At 43.0% G+C, this 16,580-nt stretch overlaps 1 protein-coding gene across 1 annotated transcript in view; it reads right to left on the bottom strand.

Annotated features, from left to right (window-relative positions):
* The window catches only part of Hsd17b11 (hydroxysteroid 17-beta dehydrogenase 11), a 32,680-nt gene extending 17,890 nt beyond the window's left edge, over nt 1-14,790 (bottom strand). The window contains exons 1-3 of the mRNA XM_052198910.1: nt 14,191-14,790; nt 10,937-11,044; nt 258-389 (exon numbers count right to left, since the gene is read on the bottom strand). Of these exons, the coding sequence (XP_052054870.1) occupies nt 258-389; nt 10,937-11,044; nt 14,191-14,400 (450 nt within the window). The 5' untranslated portion in view covers nt 14,401-14,790. The remainder of the gene's footprint in view (nt 1-257; nt 390-10,936; nt 11,045-14,190) is intronic.
* Nucleotides 14,791-16,580: the final 1,790 nt, after the last annotated feature.

The following is a 16,580-nucleotide window of genomic DNA, read 5'->3' as shown; positions in this document are numbered from 1 at the left end:
CAGAGGCAGGAGGATCAGGAGTTTAAAGCCAGCCTCAGCTATATATCGAGTATAAGGCCAGTCTGAGATACCTGAGACTTTCTTTGATGCCAAAAGCCAGAAGAATCAAAACACACACAATACCTGAAACAATGATTTACCTTATTATTAATTTTGGAAGTGCAATTGTTGGTAAAAATGTAGTCATATCACTAGAAATGAACTCTTAATCTTTGGGTCTTCAAAAAGGAATGTTGTGTAAAAGGAATCACACTTACCCAAAAGTGTGCAAGCACATTGACTTCAAAAGTTTTTTCAATCTGAGGGTCCTGTGTAGCGAATAAATCTGCAGTGTAGACCACGCCAGCATTATTTACTAGAATGCTAACATCTCCAACTTCTTCCTTTACCTTAAACCATCAAAAACGAAAACAATATCCAGTAAGTGGTTTGGCTGTAGGTTTGAAAAGAGCATACATTTTCCTTTTGAAGAATTATTTATTTTTTGTATGTGAGCACACTGTGGCTGTCTTCAGACACATGAAAGAAGGCATTGGAGGCCATGTAGTTGCTGGGATTTGAACTCAGGACCTCTGAAGAACAGTCAGTGCTCTTAATGGCTGAGTCATCTCTCCATCCCCTAAGACGATAGATACATTTTTATCTAGTAAGCATGGGGGGGGGGGGGAGAATACAGTTTTTTTTTTTTTTAACAGAGCTGAGGACCGAAACCCAGGGCCTTGCCCTTGCTAGGCAAGCGCTCTACCACTGAGCTAAATCCCCAACCCCATGGGAGAATACATTTTTATCTAGTAGGCAGGGGGTCGGGAAGCAACTTTGTTACCTATATGTCAACTTGGTGTAAAAGACACTTTATATCTTAGTGCTGACACCGAAAGTGGCCCTGTTTAGAATTCTTTTGTAATTTAGTCTCTTGACCTTACTCTATTGATTATGGCTAAAGGGATATTTGGATAAATAGCATTGATTTTTAAACGCTTCTTCAAAAGGTAAGCAGAAATGAGTCAAGTCCATTAGCAGATTCTAGGGCAGTTGTGAGGAGTCGTGTGACCCTGACTCCGCTCTGAAGATGGCCACTTCTTAGGCTCCTGACTTTGTTTACTTTCCTCCACTGCTCACCAGATATTCTCCATCACAGGGCAGGAGGCTCAGGAATGTCGGGTAACAGACCTTTGGTTAGCCATGAGCAGAGTTTTGACTCTGCTTTCTGGACTTTAAATAAGTGGTTCAAAATTTCCATTGCTTAAAGCAGAGTCAAGAACACTGCTTGTTGTGTTACTGTAGAAACAATGAAACATGTAAATGAGCTATCATTACTATTATGTTATTGATACACATTCATTTATACCTATGTCCAAGGGATATGTTTGTAGATTCTTTTCTTGGCCTTGTGAGGCATCTGAGAAGGTCTTTACATGGAAATAAATATGAGGTAAATAATATAAATATTAGATATAGTCGGTGTAGTGGCTATTCCTGGTTGTCAACTTGACTATATCTGGAATGAACTACAATCTAGAATAGGAAGGCTCACCTATGATCCTAATCTGGAGGCTCAGAGATATAAGTTTCTGACCTGGATCTTGGCATGGAGATGAAGCATAGTGGCTATGAATTTCAGAAGGTTAAGACAAGGAGATCTTCAAGATCATCTGGGATTAAAGGCAGGGAGGCACACGCCTTTAATCTGGGCCACACCCTCTGCTGGAGATATATAAGGACATTGGAAGAAGGAAGATTTTCTCACTCTTCCTTGCCTGCTTACCTCGTGGGACTGAGCAACTGCTAGATCCTTGGACTTCCATCCATGGCTGCTGCTGCTGCCCATTTTGGGGGAGTTGGACTATAGACTGTAAGTCATCAACAAATTCCCTAACTATATAGAGACTGCCCATACATTCTGAGACTCTAGAGAACCCAAACTAATACAGTCAGGGATGGTGGTATATATCTTTAATTTCAGAACTCCAAAGGCAGAGATAGGCAGATCTCTGTGAGTTTGAGGCCAATATGATCTACAGAGAAAGTTCTAGGGCAGCCAGGGCTACATAGTCTCAAAACAAAATTGAAAGCACAGACAAAAAACTACCTGCCTGGTTTCTACCATGTCAAGTCTTTCCTCTTGGTGATCAGCTTCTCCCTTTGGTATTAGCTCAGAAGGAACATTTGAGAAAGCAAACGGATTATATTTTGAAAGCCACTGCAGCTTTCAGAGGTTACTGCAGCCATGGGTAAAATGATTTCAGTTGAGGAAATATAGGTAAGATAACAGGGCTGCCTGCCAAGGGCTGTACAAGGCATTCTTTGAGCCGTGAAGCCTATTCATCTTCAAGAAGGAAGAACTTAGGGCGATGTATTTTTTCCCCAAGTGATTGCTGCATCTTCTGGATTCTGCCGTAATCACTAACAGCACCTGTAAATAAGAAAGTTCAAGACTCCCGAAGCTTAAATTCCTTTTCAGAAGACCAGAGCAGCAGAGCTCTCAAGTCTAGCAGTGCAAGGAAATCCTATAAGAACTTTTGTTTAGGCTGCGAGTAACTAAACTTATTGATTGTGTACACCCCAGAGTCAGACAGTACTCTGCCACGTCTAAATAAAAGCTAAGCTTCTCCTAAGAAAGTTGCCATTATTTAGAGCTTGGGCCACGGTGTGGTGGGGATCAAAGGGAAAGTGGCAAATGTCCCGTGGGATCATTTGCTCCCCTACGCGGTTTTAAAGTCTCATCTTCTTTGTATCTAATGCTCACCACAATACTTAAGGTGGTGCTCTTGTCTGCCCACTTGAGAAGCAGGAGCCAACAGAACGGCTTAGGCTTTTAAAGGTGGACCCTGAACTGTCCCAGATCTCCACAAAGGACGTCACACAGAAAGGCCGCCAGGGAACAAAGGCTCACCAGTGCCCAGGGAAGCCTCTGTTGACAAGCTGAGCGCTCATTAGGAGGGCTGAATCACCTCATCAGCCTCAGCGTGTAATTAAGGTGATAAGGGCCACACTGCAGTATTTGTCCTTTATCCATAGTCAATCCTCACATCTATCAGAGAAGGAAAATTATTAATAATATCTTCATACTCCTGTCTCATTTTACTAAAGAATTTCCCCAATACCATCAACTTTTTCTCCTTTAAAAATAGTTATTTATTTAGAGGATGTGTGCTTAGTATATTTATGCAGTAAAACATTACAGGTTTGTGTCTGTCCAGAAGGCTTTTAATGTTGAATAGCCCAATTGATTATTTAGAGGCATATGGATTTTAATCTATATTCTTACATTCATTCTTAGGTCCAGAAAGCTGAGTAGTTTCTTAATTGTAAGGGTTCTTGTAATTTATTTATAGTCGCTTAAAAACAACAACCACCACCACCACCACCACAACAACAAAACCCTTTTCTTTTTCATTATCTGTTCTCTATTCAGGGTGGGAATGCTGCCAGATTTACATGTTTCTTTATAAAGAAAGCATGCTGACAGTTGAATTGCTAGGTAGTTCACACGGCTAATTAATTTAATATTTACCAGTAGCCCTGTGGCATAGATATTCTATTCTATAGTCTAGTACACTTGACAGGCACAGAAAGGTTATACTATAATCTGACCAAATAAGCTTCAAACTAGGGGTCAGTTAGCCAAGAAGATATTATTATCCTAAATACACACACACACACACACACACACCCCAAACTCTGGGGTGTGCAATTTTATAAAAACAAACAAACAAACAAACAAACAAACAACTACTAGTGCTGGATTTAAAGACACAGTTTAACAGCAATCCAGTATTAGTAGGAGATTTCAATAGCCACAGGCCCATCCTCTCCATGAGCCTTTGGACAAGAGAAACACCAGAATTAACTACATCATACATCAAACTGACTTAAGGGATACAGAACATTCCAATCAAACACCAAAGAATGTACAATCTACTCAGCAGCACGTGGACGCTTTTCTAAGCTGGGCCACATCTGTGGACACAAAAAAATCTTTGAAATTCCAAAAGACTGAAATCACTTCTGGTGTCCTATCTGACCACAAAGCAACGAAACTTAAAACTGATGCAAACAGATCTTTAGTAAATACACAAACTCATGGAGATTAAAAAGCACATTACTGGGTGATGAATGGGCCTTAGGAAAAAATTCAAAAATAAATAAAAATTGTCCTAGAACTAAATGGAAATGAACATACAACATAGCTAAGACTCAGGCACAACATGACCGTGTCTCATGAGGGAAATGTGCAGCTCAAGTGGCTGTATTAAAAATCAGAAATAGCACCCAATTCATTCTAGGAAGCCACAGTTACGTTGAGTATTCTTCCTTGGAGATGGAACGGTTTCTGTCTAATCAGGAACCTGTCACAATTTCCTTTCATAGAGGATTTCATAAGAGATTTTTTTTCTACTTCTATCATGTTTAAAGTTCCAAGTAGATTTTAAAAACTGGTTACGTGCATACTACTTTTAGCTTCAGAAGATACCATGTATATTTAAGAGGTATTTAACTATTATAAATTATTTTGATGACTTAAATAAAATTTTTAAAAAATCAGAAAGAACATAAATAAATGACTTAAAAAATGCAACTAAGAAATGTAGACCAAGTACAAAACAAATCCAAACCCAATTAATGGGAAGAAAAAAGAAATCAGAAACCAATGAAGCAGGAATAATCACAGATAATACAAACACCCAACAAGTCTAAGAGCAGCTTTCTTGTTTTGTTTTATTTTGTTTTTTATTTTTTTTATTTTTATTTATTTATTTTATTTATTTATTTTTAAACCATTTTTTTTGTTTTTGTTTTTGTTTTGTTTTTTTTGGTTTTCGAGACAGGGTTTCTCTGTGTAGCCTTGGCTGTCCTGGAACTCACTCTGTAGACCAGGCTGGCCTCGAACTCAGAAATCCACCTGCCTCTGCCTCCCAAGTGCTGGGATTAAAGGCGTGCGCCACCACCACCCGGCTTGTTTTTTATTTTATTTTATTTTTTGAGACAATAAGCAAGATAAACAGACCCCTGGCCCAACTTGCCAAAAGAGAGAAAGAGAAGACCCAGATGAACAAAATCAGAATTAAACATGAGAAGTTTTCAACAGAGACCAAAGAAGCTTGGAATAACACAAGGGAATACTTTTAGAATCCTGAATACCATTAAAACTATTTTTGAAAACATGAAAAATAATGATGAATTTTTATATTCAGCCAAGTCATCAAAATAAAACCAAAAGAACTCAACAATCTAAACTGACCCATAGCAAACAAGGAGATCAAATGATAATGAAAAGATTAAATAAATAAATAAATAAAACAAAAACACAAATAAAACAGAAAACGACAGGGCCAGATGAATTCACAATAGAATTCTCCCAGACTTTTAAAGAAGATCAATGGCTAATTCTTCTTAATCTACTCAAACAAATGGAGACATTAAGGAGCGCTCCCAAACTCAATCTATAAAGTCAATATCACTGGAACACCACAACCAGGAAACACAGCAAAAACAACAACAACAACAACCTACTTGATAGCATTCCTGATTAACACAGACTCAGGAATGCTTAGTAAAATAATGGTAAACAGAGTACAGACAGACACCAAAGGGATTTTCCAACATGACCAAGCTGGCTTTATCCCAGAAACATTTACAAATCAATAAATGTAACCAACCACATAAATAGACTTAACAACAAAAACCATATGATCACCTCAACAGATGCAGAAAAAAAAAAAAAGCCTTTCACAAGATCCAATATATCTTCTGTACTGGCTGGTTTTGTGTGTCAACTTGACACAGGCTGGAGTTATCACAGGGAAAAGAGCTTCAGTTGAGGAAATGCCTCCATGAGATCCAGCTATGGGGCATTTTCACAGTTGGGGGAGGGCACATTGTGGGTGGTGCCATCCCTGGGCTGGTAGTCTTAGGTTCTATAAGAGAGCAAGCTGAGCAAGCCAGGGGAAGCAAGCCAGTAAGTAACATCTCTCCATGGCCTCTGCATCAGCTCCTGCTTCCTGACCTGCTTGAGTTCCAGTCCTGACATCCTTTGGTGATGAACAACAATGTGGAAGTGTAAGTTGAATAAGCCCTTTCCTCCCCAACTTGCTTCTTGGTCATAATGTTTGTGCAGGAATAGAAACCCTGACTAAGACATCTTCATAATAAATCCTGGAGGCTAGAGGTATCATGCCTCAACATAAGAGCTATAAATGAGAGACCCACAGACAATGTCATCATACATGGAGGAAAGGTTGAACCAAACCCACTGAAATCAGGAACGCGATAGGGATGTCTGCTATCCCCACTCACTACAATACAGTGCTTGAAGTACTAGCTATAGCAATAAGGCAAGAGAAGGAAATTAAAGGGCTACAAATAGGGGGAAAATCAAACTATCCCTATTTGTAGATGACATGATACTATATATTACAGATCCCCAAATTCTGCCAGAAAACTAGGAATGATAAATCAGCTCAACATGCAACAGGACACAGAATCAAGTTGTATAAATCAACAGTTTCTCTATACACCAAGAACAAACATACAAAGAAGGAGATCATGACATGTGGGTTCTCAGTCACAATAATCTCAAAGAAAATAGAATATCTAGGAATAAACTCAGCTGAGGAAATGAAGGAACATCAAAATGAAAACTTTAAACCTCTGAAGAAAGAGCTAGAGAAAGACACTAAAAAATAGATGTCCCACGCTCAGGGACGGGAAGACCTAACATTAGGAAAATGACTGTTTTAGCTAGTTACAGATTCAATGCAATCCCAATCAAAATCCCCATTTCTGAAGAACGAAAATTTCTCATTCTTCAGAAAAAGAAAAAAAAATCCTACATTTCATATGAAACCACAAAAAGATTGTTTAGCCAAAACAATTCTGAGCAAAAAGAACCGTGCTAGAAAGATTACCATTCTAGATCCTTCAGCATCACAGAGACATAGTAACAAAAACAACATGCAGTCAAGAAGACAAGCAGACAATGGCACAAAATCTAAGACCTAAACATGAGTGTATGTACCTTCAGACACTTAATATTTGGCAAAGATGCAAAAAAAAAAAAAAAAAAAAAAAAAAACAAAAAACAAAAAAAAAAAACCATAGCCTGGAAAATAGAAAGCATCTTCAACAGACGGTGCTGGGAAAACTGGATGACCCTTATCTATCGTCTTGCATAAAACTAACCACATGGACCAAAAACCTAAACCTGAAACACTGAAACTGGTAGACAAAACCCACAGGTGGGACCTAGACTTTCTGAATAGGATTCCATTTGCCCAAGAAATTAAGTCCAACATTTGACAAGAGGGGCTTCAGAAAACTAAAAACCTTCTGTGTGATTAAAGAAATAATCAGCTAAGTGAAGAGGAAGTCCACAGAACGGAAGAGAATTTTTGCCAGTTACACATCATCCGACAGAGGGTTAATAGGCAAAATATATAAAGAACTCAAAAAGCGAAGAATCAAGAAGACAATTTGTTTTAGTCACAGTTCTATTGTTATGAAGAGAGCAAATAGGTAAGTCCTTATTGCTGAAGATGCCATGCATTTTAGACACAGCCTAGATACATCTGGACAGGAACTGACTGGAATGCCCTGTCCCTGAAGCCTAGCTTCTGTGGTAACAGATGGCACCGTGCAAGCTTCCAAAGGAGGGAGGCAACCAGCAGTACTACCCAGCTGTGATGCCCATGAACCATAACAACACCCAACAAGGCCTGAGAACAGTAAGGTGCAGCAGGGCACACACACCGTAGTGGTGACTGTACTGACTAGTTTTATGTTAACATGACACAAGTCATCAGAGAGGGAGCCTCACTTGAGAAAATGCCTCCATAAAGTCCAGCTGTAAGGCATTTTCTGTTGAGGATGGCCCTGGTGCTGCCTGTAACTTGATGTTAACTCCACTTCCCCAGGAGGGGCTGTCTGGAACAAGAAATGAGTCATGTACTCAGGTGACTTCTCGTGAACCTTCCCCCAAATGAATAAAGGGACCAATCACTGGGCAAGTGGACGGGTCTTCCAGGTTTCATGGAGGAAGAGAGGAAACAGGAAGTGAGAGGCTTTTGGACTGGGATAGCATAAAGACAAGATGTAGCTACTAGTGTCTCCCAGTTTCAAAGGTAGACCTGCCAGGATTCACCATTGGTGGATTTCGATTTAGTATTGGCTTACAAGATTGAGATTCTAGGAGGCTAGAGAGATGGCTCCGCAGTTAAGAGCACCAACTGCTCTTCCAAAGATCCTGAGTTCAAATCCCAGCACCCACATAATGGTTCACAACCACTATGGTAACAAGATTTGACTCCCTCTTCTGGAGTGTCTGAAGACAGCTACAGTGTATTTACATATAATAAATAAATAAATCTTAAAAAAAAAAAAAGAAAGAAAGAAAGATTGGATTCTAGTCATTGGGCCCTGGGATTGAGTTACTGTTGTTTCTGAAACTAAGTTTGTGTTGTGTTTTCCTTCACGTGACTTGTCTGGGTTCCAGAGAGAAAGGTATGGTGGCAAAGCGTGGGTTTGCCAGATGTGAACCACAAAAGGCCGTAGGGGCTTTGTAGTTTGGGATGGCATGGTAGCGACCTGCCAGTGGGAACTTATTGAGCTGGGTGGAGAGGTTTTGGAGCTCTGAGTCAGAGAGTCTCCACGAGATAAGAACTGGTTGGGTAAGACCGCCAAGGCAGAGAGTAGCCAGAGTAGCCGGGTATAGCATGGAAACTTGACATTCTTTTTAATATTTCCCGCACGCAACATTTTCTTAATTAGTGATCAATGTGGGAGGCCCAGCCTATTGTGGATAGTACCATCCCTAGGCTGTGGTCCTGGGTTCTATAAGAAAGCAGGCTGAGCAAGCTACTGGTAGCAGGCCAGTAAACAGCTCCCTCCATGACCTCTGCATCAGCTCTTGCCTCCAGGTTCCTGCCCAGTGTGAGTTCCCGTCCTCACTGCTTTTGATGATGAACTGTTCTATGGAACTGTGAATGAAATAAACCTTTTCCTTTCCAAGTTGTTTTTGGTCATGGTGTTTCTTCACAGCAATAGTAACCCTAACTATGACAGTAACCAACAGCTCTCTAACTGGACTAAAGACTTGTTCAACAAGAGAGGAATTATGTTTCGTACTGGAAACCTAGCTAACTACCCAGGGGTAGTAAAGTCATGGGGAACCTACACACACAGCATAATCCCTAGGTATGTTCTAAATATTTGTCCTTATCCCACAGATAAACTTAGCACCCCCTCTCATTAAGGAAACTTATCTTTGCAACAGACGAGAGACCTCAACAGAAAACCACAACCAAAATGCAGAATTGTAAACCCAAGTCCCAACAGATATGTCTATGAACTATCTTGATTTTGAGACTCGGGGAACATTTCAGAAAGGCTGTAAGAGCCAGACAGTCTGTGGATTTGCTGTGAGTCCATGTCTCCTAATATTAGAAGACAGTCAGAGTCTCATCAACCCAAATGCCTAAACATGAATTTGGAAGAGACCAAGAAGGACTGTATGGGAGGTTTCGGAGGGAGGAAAGAGAAGGGAGAAATGATGTAATCGTATTATGATGCCAAATTTTAAATAAAAAAATAACAAAACTATTTAAAAACAGAAGGAAAACATTTAACCATATCTAAATCTAAACAAAGAGGTTCTCAGTTGGGTAGGATCACGCTCTTTGTGTCCACTTAGCTGAGGGAGAGGTCAGGTTGCTCTGGTAGAAATGGCACATTTTAGAGAATTTTGCCTGTTACTCTGATGACCCTCCTCCACGAGGCACAAACAAAAGCACATTCCATTCAGACTGTAGGTAGAGGAGCACAGTCGTGCCTGGTGGGACTAGATCAACCTGCCACCAAACAAAACCCTAACACTGGGAGTTTCAGGCCCACAGCCTTGACTGGCCTTCAGGAGACTCTGTCAGTGCTGGGAAGTGGCTGGTGATCGTCAAGGGCCTTCCACACTGTCAGACATGGCAGAGGGAGGGAAGTGGATAGGTTTCTAACTGTACAGATTCCTGGGCTCTGCTCTACCCTACTGAAAGAAAACCACTGGAGAAAGGCTGACACATGCACACACCTGGTGTTTTTTTTTGATATTGATGCCCAGGCCTTGTACTTGCTAAAGTTTGCCACATAGTACCCTCCACAAATGTGTATGTATGTATATGTGTGTGTGTGTGTGTGTGTGTGTGTGTGTGTGTGTGGTATGTGTGGTATATGTGTGTGTGTTGTGTATATGTGTGTGTGATGTGTGTGTAGTGTATACTGTGTGTGGTGTGTGTGTGTAGTATGTGTGGTATATGTGTGTGTGTTGTGTATAGTGTGTATAATGTGTATGATGTGTATACTGTGTGGTATGTGTGTGTAGTATGTGTGGTATATGTGTGTGTGTTGTGTATAGTGTGTGATGTGTGTGATGTGTGTATAGTGGATACTGTGTGTGGTGTATGTGCGTAGTATGTGTGGTATATATGTGTGTGTGATGTGTGTGTAGTGTATACTGTGTGTGGTGTGTGTGTGTAGTGTACATGTAGGTGCATGTGTCTATGCACACACATGCAGAGGCCAGAGGAGAACAAAGGAGTATAGCCAGCAAACCTTAGGCACATGTAGCTGTCTTACATATGCATGTTGTCACGCCTGTGCAGCAGGCAGGCTTAAACGCTGAGCCATCTATCTTACCTATGGAGCCATCCCTCCTTCCCCAAGAGAGGATACAGCCAGTAAGCTCCCGGGGGACTGTGGAGCACACTGAAGCCCGAGTCTCTCCATCGATCGCACTGTGTACTTCCAGTCTGTCACTAACCAGACGTACAGTCTTGGGGAATACAAGCCGAGACGCTTTTCAATGACTCTGTATAATGAGCAGATGTGACCATCTCCAACACACTTCCTAGCCCCCCGCCTGACATGTTTCTAAGTACACGTGGAATCTGACCTTTTTCGCGGCACTGTAAATCTCTTCCCGATGGCTGCAGTCCACCACAAAGGCATGGGCCTGGGCACCCAGCTTCCTGCACTTGGCAGCTGTTTCTTCAACGCCATTCTAGAAAAGGCCACGAAGAGAGCAAACGGAGAACGTTAATGATGGGGGCACATCACCAAAGCTGGGGCCCAAGAGGAAGACAAGCTGTTCAAGTACAGGGTGGATTAGTTAACCCAAGCTAAGCTAACAGCTCTAGTCCTTCATGATTTGGACTCCTGGTCATCCAGACGTCCATGCTCTCTCGAGAGACCACAGCTGTCAGAGTCTTAACCTTTACTCCCTCCCTCCAGGCCTCCTCTCCAGTCCCCTCTACTTGGTTGTCACAGGATCCCTCCTCAGGAGAAATCATCTCCAAACACTGCACTGCCTCCAGGAGTCAGTACCCCAAATGGAGGCTCCTGGCTTTAGGTCCCCAAAAGAGGCATATTCCCCTTTATAATTTTTCTAGTAGCATATTGCAAAAAATGAAACCTGACCCAGCAGAATATTCTTTTTGACTAGGGGAGTGGTTTGTTTCTCAGGTACATTTAATTAAAGACATTTCCCCCAAAATATTTGCAGCAAAATACTGCACAGCCAAGAGCCAGAGCGGGACAGCACTCTGACAAGCACAGTAGAAGCTAGTCAGATCAATCAAGTCACAGTGACTCAGACAGTAAAGGGGACTAGAAGTCTGATTCCCCAATCTACTGCAGAACACACTTCTGCTGACATACAAAGACTAGTTCCTTTGTGTGTGTGCGTGCACACATGTGTGCCTGTGTCCCTGTGAGCACATGGATTGTATGAATGTGTATGCATTGATGTGTGTGGCACATGTATGTGTACATGTTCACATCCTTGTATGAGTGGTTTTCATGCACATAGAAACTAGAGGTCAACAATTTCTTTTACAACCACTTTCTATATTTTTTATTTAGTTTTTGAAACAGTCTCTCACTGAGCCTGGAGTTTGTCCTGTCTGCTAGGCTGGCTTGCCCACCAGATCTACAGATCCTCCAGGGTTACTCCCTACTCCCTGACACGCCCCAACCCCCACCCCCAGTGTCAGCTCTTCCACAGATCCTCCAGGCCCCACCCACGCACCTAAGGCAGCAGGGTCCACAGATCCTCCAGGCTCCTGGCTCAGTGACGGGCCTTGCAGGCCCTGGCCCCTTTGCCCTTGGGAGCACTGTGGTTCCAAACTTGGGTCCACATGAACGTGATCAACCAAGCTGTCTCCCCAGGGCCCCTCTCCCAGCACCTCTCCCCCCTGGGTCCCTCCCAGGCGCTCCTCCCCCAGCGCCCTCCCTCGGGCCCCTGTGGCCTTGTGTTCATCTGCTTCATTCCCTCAGCACTCCATGTTTTGTATGTATATACCACAGGTGTTGTTTGTATTGTTACAATTAACCTAAATACGTTAAAAAAGCATGGAGAGGCTGAATTAAAACATTATGCGCAGCCCACAAATCAGAGTGAGTTAATAGAAACAGATAAAACAGGTAACAAAGTTTGGGCAGAACTGTTACTATCTCTAAACTGTCAACGTTTCTGCAAGGCTGTGCGTTTGACTCAGAGAACCACTGTTCACTCCATCCTTTTATTTACTGCAGTTTCCCCATCAAACTCCTACTACTTCCACATTATCAATATAATATTCTGCATCCCTTTCCACGATAAATGGTTGGAATCAAGTGGGTTACCCACACTAAACAGCCGCGAGGGATAGGTGGTGTCTACAACGTCCTCAGCTCAGACCTTGGTCCAGATCTCGGACTTTTCTTCTCTTCAGTCTGTTCCAGGCTTTGAATTTGCTGCCCCTGTGTTTTTGTGTGTGTTGGTGCTGGGAACTGAACCAGGGCCTTGCGCATGCTGGGGTAGTGCTGTGACTTGACCTGCAACCCCAGCCTCTCTGGCTCCATCTTCTGATGCCGTCCCTGGCCACGTTGACAACCTGCTGTCTGCTGTTCCCATCCTGTGCACAGCCCCATGCTCCTCTCAGGGTTCTTTTTGCTATGTCACCCCATCGTGCATTTTACAGCACAGGCTGCCTGTTGACTATCTTAAGCTCATGAAGGCTGTATTCATCACTGGTATCTGTAGTTCTGTATTATAATACTGTCCAGAAGACAGTAAGAGTCATTAAATATTTTTTTGATAGACACGCTTTAGAGAAAACCGTGTATATTAAAAACCATCAACCCAAACCACTCTTTTTAAAGAATGAAATTTCAGACTTGTCTGTGTGCCAGCTGCTAGACTCTTGGCTAATTTACTTCACACATTAACTTATCTCCCTGGCCTTCTGAAACCTTTAGGCCTGGGAAGCCTTGTCTTTCTCAGCTAAGAAGCAAAGAGCCCCTTTTATGCCTGACCATATGATTACGCTGGGCCTTGGCCAGCTGACCTATGCTTGCCCAGTTTGCATCTTTCACTCATTGTATAAATACCTGGTTATCTGTTTTTTCCACCAGATGGAAGGACCCCATCTCCTGTTTGCCACCAGGTCTTAACCTCTAGGCTGTAGATACTGCGGCACACTGGTTACTTGCAGTGTCAATCACTCTAGAGCTAGCTCTTATTTAACCTCATGACCCTTGACCTCTTGTTCACAGTATGGGTGCACACAGTGCAGTGAGGGCCATGCTAAGCCAGCAGATGCCTTCAGATATCCCTTTGTCATTCAGCATTCACCAAAAGCCGGCTTAACACTTCACAGCTAGGTCCTTCTAACTTGCCTCACACCTTGACTTGCAGGTACAGGAGACCACACTGAAGTTATTTTGCTTTTAATTTTTTTTTTCTACAAGGTGACTTAAAATGACTCTTGTAGGCAACCATGACAGTGCAACGGCGATTCCTGTGGGGTGTCATTTCGAACCCATCTCGGTAGCTGTGAATGAGACTTGACAGCTGAACACCTCAAACTCTTGGTATAGCACCTAAAACGGCTGCATTTTTCAAAAGTTTATGAGGGTCAGTAGGAGGAGATTACGGGCCATTTTCAGGATGGCTTTAAGGTGTTAATGTAGCGAAGGAAGGTAGCCAAGATTCTCATCGTCCATAGGTCTGTTCATCGTGTGGTCTAACATATCAAATTATGCCTCTCTTGCAATCTGAAAAATATCAATAGTAACTAAATGCTCTATGGACTCTACAGAGAACGGTAAAGGTGGTTGTTTGCCAGTGTGGACCACAAAGGAAAGGTAGCGACGAAGCACGGTTACCTTATTGATATCCCAGAGAACCAGTTTGGTGTTAAGTTTGGCAAATTCGTAGGCAGTCAATCTTCCAATGCCATGACCAGCTCCGGTGATCAGGACGATCTCTCCGGCGACTGATTTCTTCTTCTTGGGAATAAAAAGCTTGACGAAAGACTCAATGTAGAAGACGATGAGCAGAGGCAGCAGTAGAATCAAGTCAAGAAGGTACTTCATCCTTTTGGTTGCCCGGTGTTCTCCTTCCGGTCCTAAACTGCCTCAGGAGGGTGCCGGTCAGGCAGAGAGTAAAAGCTTAAACCAGGCAGAGTTCCCCTGTTAAAGAGAAACAAACAACTCGGAAACCATTCCTTCCGCGGGGCCGGGCTTCAGGAGGGTTTTTGCCATTGGCTCGGACTGCAGTCAGAGCAACTGCTCGCTGGGTTGGAAATCTGGGAGGAACGAAGTTCAGTGGCAATCCCTAGGGCGGTGCGACCCTGATAGCTTGCACCGACTTCCTCCTAGGAGGGCTAGTTACCATGCGCTTTCCTAAATTGGAAAAATCCCCTCCCTGTCTGCAGCAGACATCGGAGAGGTCGTTGCGCCGCGCAGAAAAGGGAGAACGGCAGTGCTAGCACCTCTCGGGCTGCGGTGGACTGTTGCCGGTTTCTACATAAGGGTTGCAAGAATGTGGAGCCACACCTTAAAGGACCAGGAAACAAGGAAGGGGACGCTTGGGGGAAAGGAATAGAAGTAGCTAGAGGGGGATGGGAGGACGGCTATGGGGGAGGGGCAGGTTAGAACAAATAATGGCACGTTTGTGTATAAAAGTCACAAACCCATTTCTTTGCACTCTAACCAAAATAATGACAAAACAACCCTTCAAACAAAACAAAGCACAAGGTGGGAAACCAAGCTGTTCTGTTCCTGATTTAGAAAGGACCCTACATCGCCTTTTAATTTGAATTGAGCACGATTTCTGGAGTGGCGATTGTATCCTTCCAAGGCATTATCAAGTTTTAGGAAAAAGCAGTAAACCCATTTCCCCAGGAAAGAACCGCACAGCCAGGCAACCAGCTCCCACTTGGCCTTAGAGAATCTGGAAACAAAAAGCAAAACATATATTCAAAAATGGTGGGTGGTCCGCCTGCAAGTATGCACACGGCTTTTGCTCACGGTGCATGTGGAGGGCAGATGAGGGTTCTGCGTTTCCTAGAACTGGAGTTACTAGGAGCTGTGACCCTGCATGTAGGCACTGAGAATTGAACCATAAACCAGGCAGGTAGTGGCCCACGCCTGTAATCCCAGCACTCTGGGAGGCAGAGGCAGGTGGATTTCTGAGTTCAAGGGCAGCCTGGTCTACAGAGTGAGTTCCAGGACAGCCCGGGCTATACAGAGAAACCCTGTCTCAAAAAAACCAAATCTAAAAAACAAACAAACAAACAAACAAAAACCAAAAAAAAAAAAAAAAAAAAAAAAAAAAAAAGAATTGAACCGTAGTCCAGAGGAAGAACAGCCAGTGCTTGACCACGGAGCTGTAGCTGTAGTCTCTCCAGCATTCCCGTTCCCAGCACACACTTTTGGAGACAGGGTTCCTCTGTGTAGTTCCTTCTGGCCTGCAACTCTCTCTTCCCAGGGCAGTTTCTCACCATTTATCAGCAGGACCGAGCCAGCAGCCTGTCTGCTGAGTGGTTGACGGCTCCCCAGTTTGTGAACTATAAATGGTAGCTGTTGACTCTCCTCCTGTGACACTGAGGCTGTGACTCGCTTGCTTTTTATCTTACTGTCTCCTACATCCCAATATAATTATCCCTCCCTTTGCTACTTCTGCTAAGTTTAATTTGTAACTTTAGGGAACAAACTTCTATTTTTCTTTCTTTTCCCAACAACCACAGGCTACAGATTTTGAAGGAGAAAGAAAATGTTCCAGTCTTCCCCAGGAGTATGATAGGTTATTTCTCCGATGCCGGTGAAATGAACCAATTTAAGCTATATTAAATTATATTAGAGGCAAGTTTATTGCGGACCAGGGCCAGGGAACTCACCATGGGGAAAGGGAGGGGGTGTAGGGAAGTGAGAGAAAGAAAGGAGAACGTGCCCAAAGAGAGAAAAGGAAAAGAAGAGAGAGACCAAAATGTCTAAATTATATAGAGGGGTGGAGGGGGGCAGCCCAGGCCCTGGGCTAGAAAGTTCAAGATTGGGGCAGGGTGTGCCAGGTAGGGACTGAAGGATGCTGGGAGAACCTGGGCCAAGTCTGCTTTGGTGTGTAATCTTTACCCCAGTCCCTCGTCCCGGGGTAATTCCCAGCCTCTGTCCTCTGCAGCTTGCTTCCCGCTGTCAGGACTGATCAGATTTACTTCCTGTCTTGCAGCCATTGCTTTTGTTCCTTCTACCAGTTCATTTTGAAAACTGAAAGTCAA

This window comes from Apodemus sylvaticus, chromosome 11 (genome assembly GCF_947179515.1).
Source record: "Apodemus sylvaticus chromosome 11, mApoSyl1.1, whole genome shotgun sequence".
In the NCBI taxonomy this organism is placed as follows: domain Eukaryota; kingdom Metazoa; phylum Chordata; class Mammalia; order Rodentia; family Muridae; genus Apodemus; species Apodemus sylvaticus.
This window is presented reverse-complemented; position numbering and strand designations above follow the sequence as displayed.